Genomic DNA, 21702 nt, shown 5'->3' with positions numbered 1-21702 from the left:
AGAGTGATGCTAAAAGAGATCCCCCAAAAAACTGAAGAAAATAACACCTTAAAAAATAGCCTAACCCAAATGGCAAAAGAGGTTCAAAAAGCCAATGAGGAGAAGAACGTCCTAAAAAGCAAAATTGGTCAAATGGAAAAGGAAGTCCAAAAGTTTACTGAAGAAAATACTTCCTTAAAAATTAGAATGGAGAAATTGGAAACTAGAGACAATTTGAGAAATCAAGGCACTGTAACACTAATCCAAAGGAATGAAAAAATAGAAGAGAATGTGAAATATCTCATTGGAAAAACTACTGACCTGGAAAATAGATCCAGGAGAGAGAACTTAAAAATTATTGGACTATCTGAAAACCATGATCAAAAAAAGAGCCTACACATCATCTTTCAAGAAATTATCAAGGAAAACTGCCCTGATATTTTAGAACCAGAGGGCAAAACAGAAATTGAAAGAATCCACTGATCACCTCCTGAAAGAGATCCCCAGAGGAAAACTCCTAGGAATGTTGTAGCCAAATTCCAGAATTCCCAGGTCAAGGAGAAGATATTGCAGGCAGCCAGAAGGAAACAATTCAAGTATTGTGGAAACACAATCAGGATAACACAAGATTTAGCAGCTTCTACATTAAGGGTCCGGAGGACATGGAGTTTGATATTCCAGAGGGCAAAGGAATTAGGACTACAACCTAGAATCACCTACCCAGCAAAACTGAGTATAATCCTTCAGGGTAAAAAATGGTCATTCAATGAAATAGAGGACTTTCAAGCATTCCTGTGGAAAAGACCAGAGCTGAATAGAAAATTTGACCTTCAAATACAAGACTCAAGTGAAACATGGAAGAGGTAAACAGGAAAGAGAAATCATAAGAGACTTTTAAGGTTGAACTGTTTACATTCCTGCAGGGAAAGATGATATTTGTAACTCATGAGTCCTTTGTCAGTATTAGGGTAGTGGGAGGGAAAAAATTATATGTTTGATTAAATAGATAGATAGAGGGAACAGGGTGAGTTGAAGATGAAGGGGTGAGATCTGGAAAATAAAATTAAGGGGTGGGAGAAGATTATACTGGGAGAAGGAGAAAGGGAGAAGTAGAATGAGGTAAAATATCTCACATGAAACAGACAAGAAAAGGCTTTCACAGTGGAGGGGAAATGGGGGAAGGTGAGAGGAAATGAGTGAATCTTATTCCCATAGGATTTGGCTTAAGGAGGGAATAACATACACAATGGGGTATGGAAATTTATCTTACCCTACAGGAAAATAAGGGGGGAAGGGGACAAGAGAGCAGGGGGTCGATAGAGGGGAGGGCAGATTGAGGAAGGGGATAATCAAAAGCAAACACTTCTGAGGAGGGACAGGGTCAAAAGAGAGTATGGAATAAATGGGGGGTAGGATAGGATGAAGGGAAATATTCACAACAGGACTACTGTGGAAGTGTTTTGCATGACTACACATCTATAACCTGTATCAAGATGCTTGCCTTTTCAATGAGGGTGGGTGGGGAGGGAGAAAGAGAGAAAATTTGTAACCCAAAGTTTTAAAAACACATGTTAAAAATAAAATAGCAAAAAAAAAAAGCATAGGGGAGAGAGAAGGAAAATCGGGATGGGTTTTCCAAAGAAAAAGAAAGAAAAGTGACTCACTGAAGGATTCCTTTTTTTGTACAAAAGAAGAAAAAAAGGAAAGCCAAAAAGAATTGGAGATAAGCTGGATAGCTTTGAAAGTTGCATGTTGAATTTATTATATTTTAATAATATTTTATTTTTCCCCAGTTACACATAAAGTTAATTTGTAACGTTCATTATAAAAAATTTTTAATTCCAAATTTTCTCTCCCCTGAGACAGTAAGAAATTTGATATAGGTTATACATGTTCAATCATGTAAAACATATTACCAAATTAGTCATGTTGGGAAAGAAGACACGGACCCAAAGGAAAAAAAATCATTAAAAAATACAGAAAATAAAATATGGTATGCTTTGGTTTGCATTCAGACTCTATCAGTTCTTTCTCTGGAGGTGGACAGCATTTTTTTCATCATGAGTTTTTTGGAATTGTATTGGACCATTGTACTACTGAGAATAGCTAAGTCATTCCCAGTTGATCATCATCATCCAGTATTGCTGTTACTGTGTACAATATTTTCCTGGTTCTGTTTACTTTTTGCATCAGTTCATATAAATCTTTCCAGGTTTTTTATAGAATATGCCTGCTCATCATTTCTTATAGTGCAGTAATATTCTATCATAATCACATACCACAACTTGTTCAGCCATTACCCAATTGATGGGTATCCCTTCAATTTCCAATTCTTTGCCACCACAAAAAGAGCTGCTATAAATATTTTTGTACAAATAGGTCTCTCCTTGCCCTACCCTTCATTTTTAATCTCTTTGGGATACAGACCTAGTAGTGGTATTGCTGGATCAAAGGGTATGCACTATCATAAGTTTTAAAAGAAAAGCAAACTGTAAAAAGAGATTCACAGTTGCACATACAAATATTCTTCTTCTGTTTTATTAAGTATATAGAAATACTAATTTTCTTTGATGTTTGTTAAGTTGAGAATAAAAAAAAAATTGGCCCACAAGTTGGAGAGGAGACTAGGGTTTAGGGGAAAGATAACAAGGTTAGTTTTGGGAAGTGTTGTGATTGAGGGACCAAATGAGAAGCAGTTGGAAGATGTGGGTTTGGTGCATAAAAGGGAGATCAAGTCTATCAAAAATTTGGGGAGTCATCTGTGTAGAGATGAGATTTAAAGTCATGGGAAGAAATTAAAGTGTCAAGACAAAAGTATATAAAAAGAAAAGGAGAGAGGACAGAACTTTGGGACTCTCCCAATATCCTTTAGAGATTTCAAATATATTATAACCACAAATTAAGCAAAACAGGTATTGTTATCACCATTGTGCAAGTGAAGAAACTGGGGATCAACAATAATAATTCCACAAATATTTATTAAGCATCTACTTCTACTGTTAGGTGTTGGGGATATAGAGACAAATATAATCCAGAGCAGGTCATCAAAGAGTCTGTGTTCTATTAAGGGGTTATGATATGTACCAGGTGATTTGAGGGGGGCAATTCTAAAAAGCTTCATGGAGGAGGTGACATCTGAGCTGAGCCTTAAAGGAAGATGAGGATTCTAAAAGGCAAAAGATGAGAAGAGACTACGTATCATGGATGGGATGCTGAGTTTGGAGATAAGCTCGTACTTCAATATAGGTGGAAGATAAAAGTACACGAAAGGCAAAAATGTGAAACAGAGCTGACACAGGATCTTTGAGTCAGATGGTAGAGGGCCTTAAATGCCAAACAAAGGAAATTAACTAAAAAGGCGTATGTTTTGTTTTGTTTTGTTTCGTTTGTTTAAAGCTGGAGAATCAAAGAAGAAAGAAAGCTGCTGCGTGGAGTGCATGGGAAGACAATAACTAAAGACAAAAGGAAAGCTGAATTGTTTAATTCTCATTTTGTTTCTATTTTCTCTGTCAAGGACAATAATCCATGGCCCGGAAAAGGACAGAAAGAAAATGGGCAATAGATGGTCCCACAGTGCACAGAGCTCTGGGTCTGGAGGAGTCAAGAAGACCCCAGTTTAAATCCCTCCTCAGACACTTAGTAGCTGTGGGACCCTGGGCAAGTCACTTAACTGCTGGTTGCCTCAATTTCCTCAGCTGAAAATGGAGAAAATTAACAGCATCTACCTGCTAAAGTTATTGTGAGGACCAAATGAGATCATGCGCACATAGGTGCTGTATAAATGCTTTCATCTGTCTCAATTACCCCAAGGAACTAGAATCCAGAGGGGATGGTTGTCTGTTGTTAATGATACTATGATAGGATGTGTGATCAAAGGCCAAGTGAAGATAGTCATTCTATTTTGTGTGTTCTTGGAAAATAAAACCCCACAGTAAAATTTCTAAATGCATCATCTTTGAAACCAGGGGAAATCACCTCCTCACTTCCTTCTACCCTACAAGAACTTATGGAAAAGAAAATCAAGAGTTCCTACCCGGACAAGTTTTTCTGAATCACCTCTCCACTTGCTGACAATAGTGGATGCAGAAATATTAAAGAAGGTTGTTTTGCATTCAGTAGCCACAGCTTTAGCCAACAAAGTCTTTCCAGTACCTAGAGACACAAGAATGAGATTGAACTTTCTTAAGTGTATAAAACAGAGAGATGCAGAAGCCAGATACTATCTGGAGGTGGGAGCTGGACTGAAACCTACAATAGCAACTTTTCCAATGGGTAGAAGTAGAATATAACACTTTCAAAATGAACTCATCCCTCTCAACAAAAGAATAAGTCAGTTAACACAGAAACAAAAGTAGAAGATATAAAAATGTGTATTTACCTGGCGGGCCATAAAGTAATAGTCCTTTCCATGGGGAAAGAATCCCCGTAAACAGCTGTGGATACTATGGAAACAAGAGAAATTCAGGGACAATTATGCTTTTGTAGCAATGTGTACTAGGAAAGCTAGCAAAGACAAGAGTGACAAACATAAAATCCAGGTCTCTCAAAGAATAGAGTTATAAGGTGTATTGAATAGGATTAAATTTCACGCCTGGTGACCAACTTGATTTTCTGGCTTTGAATTTTTCAAAAATTTATTCTTAATAAAGGCGTATGTAGATACTATGTCTGGCTGCACGTTTCACAGCATTTCTTACAGGCTTGTCATTATTTTGCCCTGAATTCTATGTGTTTACTACTGTTGAGAAATTTACAGAAAATTATAATCTATAGAAGTTTATAGAAATTCTTTGCCAGTATATTTCTGCTTAAAGATAAAAAGAATTACCAGAACTAATGAATACAGAATATGTGAATTAAGCAGCTATGCATCACTACCATTTTGAAGTGGCATGTTTCATGCAAGGATCACATTCAGTAACAAATTCAGCAGGAGATAAAACAAAGAATCTTCACTATTAACAGATATCCTTGTGATTTAGTAATCTGAACTTTTGGTGTGCAGGCCCACAGACCAACAGACATGAAGGTGAGGTGGGGAAAAATTTTACAAATTAGAAATAGTAACTTGATACTTTTATGATGTTTGTACAATTCCAACATATGTTTTCCAGTGCAATTCAGATGTCACGTCAAAATAACATAAATACTTAGAGGATCTGCGACTTAATCAGTGAAGAGAACTCCCATGTGTGGGAAGGCCTCCCACCAATGCAGATCGCAATTCTATCTACGTCTTAGTAGAGAAGTTCTTCATTGCCCGAGGCCGGCACATATAAATCTACCAAGATGTAGACAGTGGTAGAGGGAAGAAGAAATCCCCCCCTTTTTTCTTTTAGCGTATCATAATGGGATTTTATTTGGATTGATTGATTAAAATTCAACAAGTATTTGAAATTTTGCTACCTGGTACAAGACACTATCATTAGATTGTGAGCTCCTTGAGAATGGGGACTGTCTTTTGCATTCTGTTGAATCTGTGGTGCTTAGTACAGTAACTAGCACATAGTAAATATTTAATAAATATTTAATAAATATTTATTAATCGACTGATAGGTAGGTGCTGTGAGGAATAAAAAGCTGAATGAGACAGTCTCTACCTTCAAGGAACTTGTAATCAGTTAGAAGAAATAAAACAGGTACATAGTACCTTATCTTAAGGTATTGTAAGTATCTTAAGAAGGGGACAAAGGGATTGAGAAAAATAAACTATATCCAGGTGGGTGGCTTTAGCTTTGTGATCCTTCCAGTGTTGGTAATTGCTCTGTGCCTCAGTTTCCTTACCTTTATAAAGATATTTAATGATCTCTAACGGCCCTTCTAGCACTAACATTTTCAATAACCTATAACTCTTTCTGATTCTCAATTTATTCACATATAAAAAGGGGATAATAAATAACATTTAGTCTATTTGCCTCACATACGGTCCAAAGAGGATAACATGGGATAAAGCATGTGGATGAGCTTTGCTCTTTCAAAGGAAGGCATTTTCACTATAAAAGGTATATTTTTAGGAGACTGATGTGAAGTTGAATAGACATGCTATTCAAAGAATAATTGAATATATCCAATTATCCCTAAGTCCTAAATCTACGATCCTATGACTCTATGATCTTAAGGAGTTATTTCACCCAGCCAATTATCTTAGACTAGGTCATCAATATGATAGGGTTTCCAAATGGACATTAACATTATGGATTTGGTTTTCGATTGCCCCAATCTGAGCAAAGCAGCATGATACGGCTAAGAAACTAATTCATGGACGACAAAACACCCTGTACTTCATTTCCTGTTGCATGTGACTCTACCATATATCTGTCCAATGGATACTGGGCAGGGATCACTCCCAAGAGGAGACTTTAAAGCCTTTTTGTCCTTACCCTTATAGGATACACAACAGCCTCTTTGACTAACTGCTTGGCTGCATCAAGTCCAATAATGTCACTCCACTTTATGTTGGGATTTTGGAGATAAATGTCCTGCAATGCACATTTGATCATTTGGTTAAAATTAATGTTTTTCTCTACAACAATAATAAACACAGAAGCAGAACAACAGTTGACTTATAACAGGCCATAAAGTGCTAGTTATAAAAAATTTTTCACATTATACATGGACATAGTGGAATTTTTGGTGAGTTCCCCAAAGGGAGGCCATGAAAATGTTCAGTTCTTTTCCCTGGAGAAGCTATTGATGACAAGATACTTCTAGAAAAATTCTCGTAACGATGGACTTCACCAGCCTTCAGTCAATAACAAATAAAGTTGATTTATGGCAATAATTAAAAAGGCTCCAGAATATGCCTTCAAATTACATGAGTTTTTACTGTGAAACAGAGTTACTGAAGGAGTACTGGGCTCTTTTTTTCTCCTTGATCTTGCTAACACTTTCCTAATTCATTACATAAAAAGAGGTAATGCTATTTAGAAAGCAATTTCTTTTTATCCCCAGTGATGGCTCCCTTTTTCTATCACGTAGCAATTGCTTTTACCAAATTCAAAAAAGTCAACCACAAAACTAAAGTGCAGGTTTCTCTCTTATAGGGACTTTAATCTTGTGGTTTTTAGATGCATTCGCAACTATTTGGGGCAATCAATTAAGATGGCTTTTACTGATAACTAATTTAGAGTTTATAAACTTCAATTTCACAAGAAGCATAAAAAATGTCTCTCAGGGTCTTTCCCTGCATTGGGCCACCTGAATTTGTAAGTGTTTTATATCAGAAAAGCTTTCTTTCTAACATGATTCAATGTCACCAAGGAAGATACAATCACGGAACTATTCTTTCAATAAGACATTTCATAAAGGTCACGAGACCTGCCAATGTGTAGTAGGAATGCTAGCAAAGACATAAGTGACAAACATTATGAAATCCAGATTCCCCCACAGATTAGAGTTAAAAGCTGTATTTAATAAGATTAAATTTCATGTCTAGTGACCAACTTGATTTTCAAAATTTTTTTTATATGTTCCCTTGATTGCCAATCACTACTTTATGACCTACTTTGCAGAAAAGGCAACAGACAAAGATCCAGAGAATGGCAAATCTACTTGGTCTTCAAAATACCTCTGGGGATGGGCAGCTATGTTCCACCTGAAGATTTTTTTTCAAAACTGAAATCAAGGTTGGTATTGTTATGGACAATATTCTTACAGTGTGAACTCAGAATAGGGAGAACATTTCTCATGATTAAAACTGTCCAGCGGTAGAGTGGGTTGCTTTTGGAGGTAGTGAAATCCCTAGCACTGGAAGTTCTCAAGTAGAGATTGAACATATAATCACTTTCTAGGAACAGTATAGATGGGATTCTTGCTTTAGGGACTGGTTGACTTCTAAAGATGCTTCCAGCTTACACTCTATGATTGTTTTGTCCATGTTGTCCCTTTTGTAAAACAGATACGTATGAATTGATACAACGTGAAGTAAGCAGAACTAGGAAAACAATATATACAATGCATAAATAATGTAAATGGAAAAAACAATAATAACAAAACAACTAAAATAAATGTTATATAGTTATAATAATAGCTAATATTTATATAGGACTTACTATGTGCCAGGCACTGTGTTAAGTGCTTCACAATCATTATTTCATTTGGTCCTTGCAATAACCCTGGGAGGTAAATGCTATTATTATCCCCATTTTACAGATGAGGAAAGTGAGGCAGAGATTAAGTGACTTGCCCAGGCTCATATAGCTAGTGAGTGTCTGACCAAGCTTGGATCCAAAGATGAGAAGACTCTTTCCTGACTTCTATTCATAGATTCCCAAAGTGGGCGATATTGCCCCCTTGGGGATGCTGGAATGATAGGGGGGGCACAGTATTAGCCTCAGATGCAGTTGGGGGGCGCTGAATAAAAATAAGGGGGTGGTGGAAGAAAAAGGAAAGATGAGAAGAAAATTTGGAAAAACCACTCGTACATGTTTCATCTGCTGTGTAACAGAATTAAAGTAGTAGTGATTACATTATTTTCCAAATAAACACATAAAATGCAAGTTATAACCAATTGGTGGTCAAGTCTGCTGACAGGTCTCAACAAGCAAGTGTGCTGGCCGGCGAGTGAGCGTGTAGCACATTGTTAGGAAGTCCAGCATGCATCAGCAGCAATATGTGCATGTAAAGACTTGTTTACAATATGATACTATATGGTTACAGGATGCAATATTGTGTCATCAAAATTTCAATGCAGGAGAAAACCACAAATTTACAATAAATTATTAAATTTAAGATGCATCTTTTTTTTAAATTTTGTATTTTTTTGAAATGATGCAAATTTTAAAAAAACATTAAAGAGTTAAAAAAAGCAGATTTCCAGGGGGACATTGAGTAATTTTTTTTAAAATGGGGCTGTAGGCTAAATCAGTTTGAGAATCTCTGATGTAGAGGTAGGTGACTATGGATGTGGAAAACTGCATATAATGTCACACATTTTCAAAGTACTAGTTAGGTTTGCTGAATTATTTTTTCTCTTTTTAAAATTCTCTGTTATTAGGGATAGCACTCTGGGAGTGGGAATGGCAGACAGACTGGGAAATGTAAGTGATATTAAACAAACACTAAAAAACTTTTTTAAAGTTACAATTGATAGGACTCGGTTTTTTTTTAATTGGACAATACATTCACTTGTTTCTAATAGTCACATACTTCTAATGCTACAGATTTTAATGTCAGATTTCTTTCGATAAAAGCTTAGCCTAAGGAGTATTCCAGCCTTTGCTGGCACACTTCTGATGAAGTCAGTCCATGTAATAGCTGGTACAGCTGAATGATTTTCAGAAATGGGGACTGGAACATGGTGTAAGGAAGAAAGCTCAGATTCAGGAGTCAGAAGTTTGGGGTTCAAATCCTGCCTCTGACACTTGGGTCTGGACAAGTCACTTAACTATTTTGGTCCTCAGTTTCCTCATCTGTAAAATGAAGGAGGTCACCTAATGGTCTCTGACATCCCTTCAGCTCTGTTACTATGTTCTATGAGTAAAGGGGCAGGAAGATGTATTAGACTTTTCTCTGAGACAAGTCTACGTTCTATTGTTTATTTAACTATAGGAGGTAGCATGAAATTAGAAAGAAAGTCTGTAATTCAAGGATCTATCTTGTTCTTCACATCAATACATGCATGTAAGTCACCTAAAGTGGTTCCACATCTTGGTGAGACGAAGAGTCAAAATATCACCTTCCAGCAGATACAGTCTGCTACAAACATCAATCAATCAACAAGCATTAAGTGCTTACTATGTGCTAAGCACTGAAGATGTAAAGATAAAGCAAAAATATCTCCTGCCCTCTGGGAGCTTAATTTTATTAGGCGTGGGGGGTTAGAGAGGGTTAGAGCCGATTTATTGCAAATAACAAATCCTTTGAAGTGGTCACATTATTTGAATTCACATATTTCCACTGGGCTGGAACCAACTAGCATATTTTACATTAACTATAACTTCAGATAGCTCGAATTTGACCACAGGTGACCTCTTCAGGGAATTCATTGTTTGCGCTAATCAGGGCCTAGCTGTACATAGCTATAGGTACATACAAGATACATGAAGAGCAGATGATAATCTCAGAGGGGAAGGCATTAGAGTCTGGGCGACCAATGTCTCCTGCAGGCAGTGGGATCTGAGTTGAGTCTTGAAAGAAGCCAGTGATTCTAAAAGGTACAGATAAAGAAGGAGAGCATTCCAGTCATGGGAACAAACAGTACAAAGGCACGGAGGTGGGAAAAGAGTATGTATATAAGGGGTACTGTGGAGGGAAAACAAGATTTGGCAACTGATTGGATATATAAAGATGAAGACAACACCAATGTTGCAAACTTGGGTGACTGGGAAAGTGATGGCTTCCTCAAAGACAGTAGGGAAATTAGGAAGAGGGGTGGGTTTGGGAGAAAAGATGTGTCCTGCTTTGGACATGTTGAATCTGAGCTACGGTACATGCAGTTCAAAATATCTGATAGTCAGTCAGTGATGTGGGACTGCAGCTCTGGAGAGAGACTGAGGAAGGATACAAAGATCTGGAAATCATTAATGTAGAGATAATTGAAGCTGTGGGAGCTGATGAGATCACCAGTGAGTAAATGTAGAGATAAAAGAAAAGAAAGCATAGGACATGACTTGTACTTATCTGGAAAGCGGATGGACTACCCCAAGCAGAGACTGGGTACCACTCATTACAGCTAGAGTGGGGATCCATTCATCAAGCATCGGGTTGAACTGCATGACCTCCAGGGTCCCTTCCTGCTCTAGTATCCTGCTGTCAGCATTGATTTACCCTCTGGCTTCATCTACTTTACAAAGGATGGTTCAGGCAACACTTCCTGCTATCTGCCTCCAGACTCTAATACGGTAATCCACAAATATAGGAAGTCCTTTTGGTTGGCATCATCAGTGAAATCTCCTTCATACTGCTCTGGTTAATCCTGAATATTTCAAATTATGAAATCATCTTTTTGACATTCTTTTGCCTTTGTCTGAAACTGACTAAGTAAGACCTAAAGAAGGTTTTGGGTTTGGTTTTGTTTTTTGGCCAAGGCATGGGGGTGGTGAGGAGATAGTATTTTTTTTTACCTTAGCTGCACCTACGCTTTCCTTATAAGTAAGTCCTTCAGTTGATTTTCTTGGTCTCTATAGTTAGATGGGCTTTTTGTATTGTAATTTTATGCTTCCATAATTTATTTATCATGCATTATTGTGCCTCTAAATACGAGCATCTTCACAAGTGGGGGCACTTTATAAATAAATGATCATATTTATTGTTATTAATAAAAGAAACCGCCTCCATGCTCCAGTAGCCACAAGCAGGCTCAATAAATTTGTGAACTGAATATCAGATCTTACCCTGCTTACAACAGCTGCGAGTTCTCTCATCTCACTATTCATGCCAATAAATGCACTAAGAGGTTTTAGCAATCGTACCTGAAGATAGAAACAAAAAGCCTTACATTAAAATGTTGTTTCATAATTTGGAAAAGAAAAACAGCATACATGAACACGGGGTAGAATGTTACAATGACCTGTGATCTGATCTCTGTTTCTAATTGCATTTCTGAGGATTCGATTTCTGAAGTTCATTTAGGATTTTGGGATCTTTTGAAAGACAAATGTAACATAACTGCCACTTACTGAAGGGTCTGGATTATAGTCAAAACTGTTTAAGGTTATTTCATTGGTTGTTCCTTTGATAGCATCTGTGATCAACCCATATAAGTCAATTACTTGACCCTGAAAGTTAACAATGGTTATTTACTGTGTTGAAATATTTCACTTGAATTTTAGACTTAAACACTAAGTTTATTTCCCTCTTTTATTAAAGCTACAGGAATGATTTTTATGTATTTTTTTTAGCGTTCAAGGCGAGATTTCTAAAACAAGAAATATAGCAAGGAGTAGCCAGGTGGCACAGTGGATGGAGCACTGGCCCCGGAGTCAGGAAGACCTGTGTTCAAATCCGGCCTCAGATACACAACACTCACTAGCTGTGTGACCCTGAGCAAGTCAGTGCCCATTCCACTATACCATGCAAACTCAACTATAGGATAAAAATGTCCTAAGTCATCAAAGAGATGCAGTTTTGTCTCACTGGATATAAGTAAAAACTCAGAGGGATGATCACATCCCTGTTGCCACACTCTGTCTGCCAAATCTAACAATATTATACAACATATAATACGTTTCTAGTATTCTTATGCTTTGAAAATGTGCGTTCTCTACATGAGATAAGCTTTTTGGAAAAAAAAATTATGCGTGTAGAAAATGAACAAACCTACTATTAAATGGGTGATTAAGGTGACATAGTTTTCTACTTCTAGATGTAAAAGCAAAACAAAATCATTTATGGCCTAGAGCAAGGATTCCAAATAAGTCAGCCATGTTCTAGCGCAGGAACTATTTCAAGCGATATTGCTTTCATTTTTCTTCTTGGATACCTGATACACTATGGAGAAGTGGGCAAGAGTGAATGCTTTGCTCCTTTGGCATTCAAAATGGCCCTAGCTTTCCAATTTCAAGTATCTATGGGCTGAGGGAAGGGTGAGAGTAACATTTAGTATCGTACTTTCCTCCCTGTATCCCGAGATGAGGATCCTGAGAGCATTTCTAGAGGGAATGAGAGTAATTCTGAAAACTGCTGATGTATGCTCCTTTTTCTAAGGCTACCTGAGTGAATGTCTAGGTTGGCATCTTCCTTTCCACACATCTTCCCAACATCCTGCCTAGAGTCAATCATAACGCTTCTGGTAAAAAACACAGTAGCTTACCACAAAAAAAAAAAACACTGGGGACCTCTAATCTGCTGAGTTGGCTGGGGTACATAATGAAGCCAGGAGACCTGAACAGTAAAAGTTCCTCTCAATTTGGCGGTGAAGGGTGAAAAAGAGTTAGGAACTAATCAATACAGGCTAAATCAAGAGATGCTTAATTATCTCAGTTCTAGTCTCCTATCCAAATTATGCAGACATCAAGGCGGTTTTTCTAAACTACCCAGTTCATTCACATAAGGGTTTGTATGTTTGTTTTTTTGCTTCAATTATCTAAGAGGAACTGCATTCTCCACCCTTATTTCAGTTTGGCTGGTTAGGGCTAGATGCATCAGAAATTGCATAAGTGAGAGTCGGGCTGGGTTAAACCAAAATAATAATAGTAATAATAATAATAATGATAGAAAAGGGACTCTGAAGGAAATATAATCCTGGAGCTCATTCTTTGCAGGAACATTTTAACTTTGCTGCTACTTAGAAAACGTAGATGATCACCCACACTTTATGAATTAAGCTCTCTTCTCTCAACATCTGTCCAATTTGAGTCTCTTCTGCTTGAGACACTGTCTATCAATTAAGAATCGGGACAAGTGGTAAACCCAATAAGGGAAGAAATTTCTACCAAGGGCAAGATTAAAAAACCATCAACATTTTCCCCTTCCATTGTAAATTTAGATTTCAATGTCAAAGATAACAAGTGACAACATTAGCAAGCCACTATTGACCAGTGAATAAATAAAATACTATTTAAGTAACATGTGACAGTCCTACTGATAGTTACAACCTCATATTATAAGAGACCGGCACTACAATTGGAAAAGGTATCCTATTTATTTCAAAGTCTTATAAGAAATCTTAATGTTGAAAACTAAAAATAAGTTAATAAAAAAAATAAAAAGAATAAATCTTCCCATTTCCAATGATGAGTATTCCAGTGTTCAACTCACCCTTCTTGGGTGGGCATTTTCACCTCCAATGCCTTTGTTGATTCCTGATATATTTAAACCAAAGTCAGGAGTCTCATAGAAAGCTGTATGGTCAGTATCCTGAGGAAGGAAGAAAACAGTTGCAGGGATAAAAATTCAGCTTTGAACACTGGCCAGTTGTACACAGCACCTGCATATGCTGCACTTATCCTGTGGTGTTGTGTCTTATCCTACAACTAGGTTATAAATTCTATGAGGACAGAGACTATGGACCTGGCACAGTGCTCTGCACGCAGTAGGCAGGTAATTTTTGGTGAATGAGTAAATAATGGTCACATTTTCTCTGTTGATAGCACTGAACTAATTCATTGAGTGTTCTTATAGGAACACACTATGGGAAAAAATAACCTTCAAAAATTAAATATAATTATGTTGGTCTTGTGAATGGGGGAATTCCCTCAGTGTTTTTGTAGTTTTGTACATAATTCCAACCGAGTGGAACATCATTCTCTGTGTAACACAAAACACTATCTTTCATATACCCAAGCAATGTTACTAACCAACCATCCAAAAGGCATATCCCTATCAACAGAACACGTTGTACAGAGCTAACTAAGCTATCCCTTTACCCATCACCTTGGCCTCTTTAGCATCACATTGTAATTACCTAAGGTAATCATTCATAAGCCAACCTACCGGATCTGATTAGATGTTGAAAAGATTCTCCTGGCTAACCAATAATTACCATGGTCATGTGCCTTTGCATCCCACTAGTCTTCCTTCAAAATATTTCTTTTGATCCTTTTTCTTGGCCTTCTACTTTCATTTTCCATTTTATGGTTTCCCCTAAATGCCTAGCATGGCTTCTCTGTACTTATTCAGTCCTATTTGCCCCTTGGATTGCAGGAATAAAGATAAGAGGAGGTACATTTTTATCATGATCAACTTCCCCTAATCCTTCAATTCACAGCAACCTGCATTTAAAAAAAAATTTTGTGTGTGTGATTTCATTGGTATAAGGAAGTCCTTGTGAGAAAACTCCCTCTACCAGTGTAAACTAGCACTTGCTCTGAAAATTTAGTCTTAAAAGAGTTGCCTGAGAGATTAAGTGACTTGTCCACAGTCACACAGTCATCATGTCTCAGAGGCAGGATTTGAAACCAGGTCTTCATGATTCTAAAGCCAGTGCACTCTGTGTGTGTGTGTGTGTGTGTGTGTGTGTGTGTGTGTGTGCATTTCATCATCTTGCCTGTCTCTAGTCTGTATTTTTGAAATTGGGCTCAGAGAAACCCTTAGAAGGGAAGTGGAACATCCGTAGGATCACTGCAGGTTGGGAGGCCTTGCCTGGTTTCTCCCTGCTCTGACTAAGGCCACAGACCTCATTAAGTGTTTTGGGTCTAGTGCCCATGTTTAAAGGATAAGTAATTCCACCAAATTCCACCAAAAAGTCACGTGAGAAATCTAAGAGAGTTAAACAATGATTTCCTCTCACCACGCACTGGGAGAGAATCAACTTGATTCCCAAAACAAAAAAAAAATATCTTAGCATGAAAGACTGATGAGGACCATTCAGCAAACAAGCTCAGGCAGTTTTATTTTAACCTGTTCAGAGTTTTAACCTGTTTATCCTGGTTGGGGGGCTTGGGCTCCAATATCTTCCCTGATGTCTTCTTTGACTGTGACCAATGCTGAGGGATCCTAGGAAGATTCTGAGAAGCATCACTCACCACCCTATGGTACAAAAAACCTTGAAGGAAATTATTTTAACTACTTAATTTGCAGCAAACAAGCAACCAGGAAGTATAGCATACCTGAGGAGAGTCACATATTTTAAGAAAGTCCTTCATGCACACTTCTGCCTCCTGCTCATGCTCTTTGACCTTCTTCTCTGCCAACTCATGTTCTTCCAACCTGACTCAAAACCCACCTCCTGAAAGCTGCCCTCCCTGGCTCATCCTATGATCATTCTTGTCTTCCACCTTCCCTCAACCCTTATATATGGTTTAATCAGGTGGCACCTTGTTCTAAGTAGCATTAAGTTCCTGTTGCCTCTTCATTTAAGTAGAGACTCCCTAAAGACAGGAATTGTGGGCTTTTTACTTATTTTTGTGTCCTACTCCCTCTGTGCCTGACTTGTGGTAGAGCCTTCCAAGCTTTTATTAGTCTGATTGGCCACATTGTATTTTCACCCCAACACAATGCTGTCATTTTGGTCCTCATCGAGAATGAAGGCCAACAATCAATATTGCCACCGACACTAAATACTCAAAAGCATTTGCTGAACAAAAATAACTTAAAACTTAATTCAATGATTACTTAGAATTTATGTTTACAAAAGATTGAAAAATAATTCTTACTAGTTATTCCTCAGAATATCTCTGTGAGGTGGAAGTGAGCTCAATATATTACTATATCCATTTTATGGACAAAGTATTTATACACAGAAAAGCAAATGATGATTAGGGTCATATAGTAAATGGGGAAGATCAAGAAACCCTGAAGTTACAAGTCATGGTTCAGTCTTCTCTGGTGCACTGTTCTTAAATACACAACTTAAGTGCAAAGTGTTCACTAGAATTTTCCCCTCACACATGAACTGATGACACTTAATTGTATTTTTTACTTAATTTTTCTCATGGGAATTGAAAAGTCAGTTTGTATATTTATATTTTATATTATAGCCCCAATGAGAGAGCCCATGTCAATAATAGAGTATAAAACATATATACTGCCACTCTCATTTTGTGGAAAATGCAACAGGCTGAAACCCAGATACCTGGGTTTTCTTGCAAGCCCCACCAAGAACTATCTAATCTGTGGTGAACAGATAGAGGCAACTTTTCTCTGCCTCACTTTTATCTTATTTAAATGATGAAACAATTTGCATTCTACATACCTCTCTATGCCTTTGTGAGGATGTACATGTTTTCCCAAATGGAATATAATCTCTTGAAGGGCAAAGTCTATTTCATATATCTTTGTATCTCCTGCACCTAGCACGGTGCCTGGTGAGTACTTAATAAATGCTACTGACAACATGAAATATCTATGGAAGTCCTATAAGAATTAAAGACACCTTGCAGAATGTAATGTACACCTTACAGGCCTTCCTACTTTACTCCCAACTCCCAACTCTGGGCCTTTTCCCTGGCTGTCCTTAATGCCTGTAATGCTCTCATCTCCCCCCCATGCTTACTGGCTTCCTCCAAAACTCTACTCAAATCTCACCTTCTGCAGGCGGCCTTGCCTGGTCATCTCTCCACCTCCCTACCCGCCCCCCCACAGCGCTCAATAATAAATGCTTGTTGATTGACTATCGTCGACATAAAAAGAGTTTCATTTACACCACTGTCTTTATCTCAAGATCCCTAGGAAATTGACAGGAGATGGGGATTTCTGTATCCATTTGACAAAGGAAGAAAAGGAAGCATAAAGAAGATAGATGAAGCAGTTGCTTGGAGATCATCAAAGAAGTTAAGGAATTGTAACCCAGGCTCTAGCTCCCCAAACTTGCTCTCCCTATTATTTTACCTAGGCACAAGCAATTTGGAGATTTTAAAAAGCTTTATTATTTTAAGAAGCAATTTTGAAGGGAGGAATATATACATATATATGTACATACATATAAATATTCTTAAACATCCCTTGAATTTATTCTTTTTCTTCTTTTCTGAACTAGTCCATGTTTGATCTTTAGCATGTGTCTAACTTTTCATGACCCCATTTGGAGTTTTCTTGGCAAAGATACTGGAGTGGTTTGCCATTTCCTTTTCCACATTTTACAGATGAGGAAACTGAGGCAAACAGGGTTAAATGGCTTGCCCAGGGTCACACAGCTAGTAAGTGTCAGCGGCCAGATTTGAACTCAGGAAGATGAGATTTCCTGATTTCAGGCCCAGCACTCTATCCCCTGTGCCACCTAGCTGTTAGCTAGAACAAGCACACATATATATACATAAACACACATGTGTGTATATATGTATATATGTATGTGTATATATTTATGCATATATACACACATGTATACATACACACAACCATATATACGTACATATATACACATGTATGTATATGTATATATGTATGTGTATATGTTTATGCATATATACACATATGTATACATACACACAAACATATATACATACATATATACACACACATATATTCTTCTAGAATTCTGAGCTAGGTCAAGTTTGATCTTTAGCAAGCACACACACACACACACACACACACATACATACACGATCCTCTAGAATTCTAGACTTTCTCTCTCTCTGTATATATATATGTGTGTGTGTGTGCGTATACACATATATGTGTGTGTGTGTATATATACATATGTGTGTGTGTGTATATATAAACATAGAATTCTAGAATAGTTATATAGTCCAGAATACATATACATGTAGTCTAAGTTTGAACTTTAGCTAGAATGTGCATAATGAGTGTATACATAAATATACATATATATTCTTCTAGAATTCTAGAATATATATATATGAACATAAATATAGATACATGTTTTAGCTAACATTCAAATTTGGACTAGCTCAAAAAGGAAAAACAAAGAATAAATTCAGGGGATGTTTAAGAATTAATTAATTTCTTAAACAATTAATTAAGAAAAGTTTCCAGTCTCGATGACAGCCCTTCATAAGCAAATGCTTACTGGGTTCTCTTCCCTGATGTGAAATACAAAAAGCATTAATCATGCATGAGTACTAATTTACTAATGACAGAAATAAAGGCACAGACTCTTAAATAATTCTCTCTAGCAACAGAAGCTTAATGGGAACATAATTCATTAATTTCCTATCTGTTCTTCCCAGTTTTAATCATCCTTTATCCAGATCACTGAAGAGCAGTCAAAAGACCTGGGTTCGAGTGCCAGAGCTGCCACTTGTTAGATGTGACTTTGGGGAAGTTCCTTCCCTTCTCCAAATCCCAATTTCTTCATCTGTTAAATGGGATCATTTAAATGGGGTACTTGCACTACCTACCTCAGAGAGTTGTTGTGAAGATCAAATGACATCATATGTAGAAAGCACTTTATAAACACAAAATGCTATTTCTAAACTCTGAGTTGGTTCCTGACCTTTATCTCATAAACACACACGTACGTATACATGTATATGTATATACGTATGTATATAAGATCTCATACACACACATCTCCTATCTAGCCTTTATTATATGTCGATATCTATATATCCCTGTATATACATACACACACAAACATCTCCACACAAACTGGGGTTGAAGCATTCCCAAGCTGTCCAATCATCCACCAGGCTTTTGCTACTACAAAGAACCAATGAACTCTAAAAACCCAACTCACTCAATAACAGAACTTCTTGCCGGGGTAAGAAATGCTGAAGGAAGTTCTGCGCATGAATTTGGGTGGTAAATCATCAGAATTCGCATGTGTTCCAAAGCCCTGCCTTTTAAAATGCCCCCTCGCTGTTTCTTCTCACAAGTAGTTACCATTTATTACTATAGTCTGACTAGTTTTATGGAAACTATAAATAAAAGAATAACACTTTTGTCAAAACAATAAAACCGCTCCTAAAGAATGGTGTGAAACTGCACTAGCCTTAGGCAGCGTATTAACATGAAGCATTTCAATCTCACTTCCCAACATGCACGAGCTCCTCTCCAATCGTTTTTATTAGCTGCTCCAAACAAGCCTGTGAGGTGGCTGTAGCACACTCAGGCTAGTCTCCTTTTAGAGGTAACAGATGAGGGGAATGTAACCCATACAAGGTCATAGAATTAGAATATTTATTCCTGAAACTTTTAACAAGTTGTTTATCCACATAAGCTATGCCAACCACCTCACTGACAAGATCACTAGGACATACTCTATACACTTTTTTCATTCAGTTTACAAAATGGTGTGGCCTCTGCAGGTGTTCAAACTTTTCCTTCCAATGAAGTTTAAACCTTTTAATAGCAAAAGGAATACTCAAACTTCCCTAACCAAAGAAGCTATTCTCTGGCATACTCAGATCTATAAAAATCCAAGCCTGATGCTAAAAAGCCACCCTATCTCTTTAGGGAAGTGGTTCCTCGAGATCTTTTTTTTTTTTAACCCTAATCTGGCCAGGGCACAGGGGAAGGCAGAGGAAAAACACAGAATTACTGAAGAAAACTGGAAGGAGGGATGAGTGGAGGGAATTAGGCAAAGAGGGAAGGATGAAGCTGGTGGTACAGGACAGACTTTGTTAAAAAAAAAAAGGCAAATTTATTTATAATCATAAAAAGAAAAGAGAAATCATAGAGGAACTCACATAAGATGCCACAAATCCAGAGTGGAGTTTTGCTGTGGGATGGGATAGGCCAGGTTAAGGACATAAAATGGGGAAAGAGAGGGGAGAAGTCAGAAGGAATGCAATGCAGGGAATGCGCACAGATCCACTGTAGTAATAGTGTATGCAAAGGAGTAATGGAAACCAGAACTTTAGGGAAAGCCTGGCTTATTGTGACATACCAGCTGTCATACTGGTGGTCCCTTTTTGAGCAGTACTGCTATGAAATGCTTGAAGAAAATACTGTCGTACTGACCTACTAGAAGTCAGACAAAGCTTCAAGGCTTAATGGAGTTATACAGATGTTACTGGACAAAGATCCTCAATGATATTCTCTTGTTGTCAAACTGATTCCTGATCTTATAGTAGGATGGGATCGAGTTCAGGGGAGAAGTCTACTGCCTGTCAAGCTCATGTGCCAATGTATAGCTGCTTATAGTCAATAACCATTCCTAGACAGGTCATGGGATTCTCAATCCAGAAGCACCTCCCATTGGATGAATAGGAATGAATGTTTTGCCCCAACCATAATGCCTCCAGGACAGCTGTAAGGAGATATTCAGAAATAGTTAATTCCATTCACTTTACCTTCTGGACTTTCCACTTCGTGGTATCTTGTTTTCTTCTGCAAGAAAGTAAATATTGAAAGAAGAAACAAAAAGGTTTGACCGAATTCCAAACAAAGGAAAAAGTAATTCTGACATCTGTCCCTCCTTTTAAGAAATCTGTGCCTGGACTGTAAACCCTACTGAAATCCCGATTCGTGCCATTCTTGGCCAATGATATGTGAAAAATGAATTACCCCCTACTCTGAGGAAAGCTGAGCCCTGTAGCCTCCTGTGTGAGAGGCACCAAGACCATTGGATATGATACCTTGGGATTGTGAGGGCTCTGGACCAGCTTCATTTCATAAAGTTGACATGAACCTTGTCAGATATTTCATGACATTTATAATGCTGGGCAGTTTTACCCCAAAAGAAGCAAAAACACTGATGTTGGAAATCACAGGAGAATAATGTGGATGCCAAGTGCTATACTGAAACTAGTGGCCAAGAACCCACATCTTATATTACTCCCCTGATGATCTAGAGATTAGGACTCATCACAGTTTTTTATCCGATTTCTGGACAGAAAAGTAACATTTTGATTTTTGTGCTGTGGGGATAACTTAATTAGATAACCTATAGGGGTCCTTCTAACTTCAAGATTCTATAATTTGGGGATTCTTGGGCTCAGCTGTTCAGAGCTCCTAGTCCTTCTAGTTTTCTGGTCCCTGAATTAAATGGTCAATGTCCCCTTGTAAAGAGGACAACGATCTTCCTTGATTTATAATTACTTCCTCCACTTATGGGCTTTTAAGAGTCAATTTATTACTACAAAACACAGGGTCCTGACTTTAGATACTCCCTCAACCAGCCTCTATTTACTGCTAACCTATACTGGACCTATGTATTATATTGATTATTATTTGAATTGATAGCTTTCGAGAGCATTTCATTATCTATACATGAGCTATTAGCTTCACCAATGTCCATTTCCCTGTGACTTTCAAGGCAGCTAATAGGTTTTCCTATCTAACTGGAAAGATCTCTTGTCATATAAGCCCTTTATAAAACATGTCTTTCTATCTTTAATAGAAAGAAAGAACAATAGCTCACATTTATAGAGCATATTAATGTTTACAAAGAGTTTTCTTCAATGGCAACCTTATGAAGAAGGTAGTGGAGTATGGTTATCT

At 37.5% G+C, this 21702-nt stretch overlaps 1 protein-coding gene across 3 annotated transcripts in view; it reads right to left on the bottom strand.

The window, feature by feature from the left end:
• The window catches only part of KATNAL2 (katanin catalytic subunit A1 like 2), a 120023-nt gene that overhangs the window by 41540 nt on the left and 56781 nt on the right, over positions 1-21702 (bottom strand). The window contains exons 4-11 of one of the 3 annotated variants that reach the window (XM_027869027.1): positions 20553-20589; positions 19947-19978; positions 15276-15403; positions 13678-13776; positions 11313-11390; positions 6360-6458; positions 4358-4421; positions 4013-4131 (exon numbers count right to left, since the gene is read on the bottom strand). In XM_027869027.1, coding sequence (XP_027724828.1) covers positions 4013-4131; positions 4358-4421; positions 6360-6458; positions 11313-11390; positions 13678-13776; positions 15276-15403; positions 19947-19978; positions 20553-20589 — 656 coding nt within the window. The remainder of the gene's footprint in view (positions 1-4012; positions 4132-4357; positions 4422-6359; positions 6459-11312; positions 11391-13677; positions 13777-15275; positions 15404-19946; positions 19979-20552; positions 20590-21702) is intronic. The other 2 variants (XM_027869028.1, XM_027869029.1) reach the window with 2 other exon arrangements.

This window comes from Vombatus ursinus, unplaced genomic scaffold, assembly GCF_900497805.2.
Source record: "Vombatus ursinus unplaced genomic scaffold, bare-nosed wombat genome assembly UNPS02014791.1, whole genome shotgun sequence".
NCBI classification, from domain to species: Eukaryota; Metazoa; Chordata; class Mammalia; order Diprotodontia; family Vombatidae; genus Vombatus; species Vombatus ursinus.
Note: the sequence above shows the minus strand (reverse complement) of the source record. Positions and strands in the feature narration are given on the sequence as shown.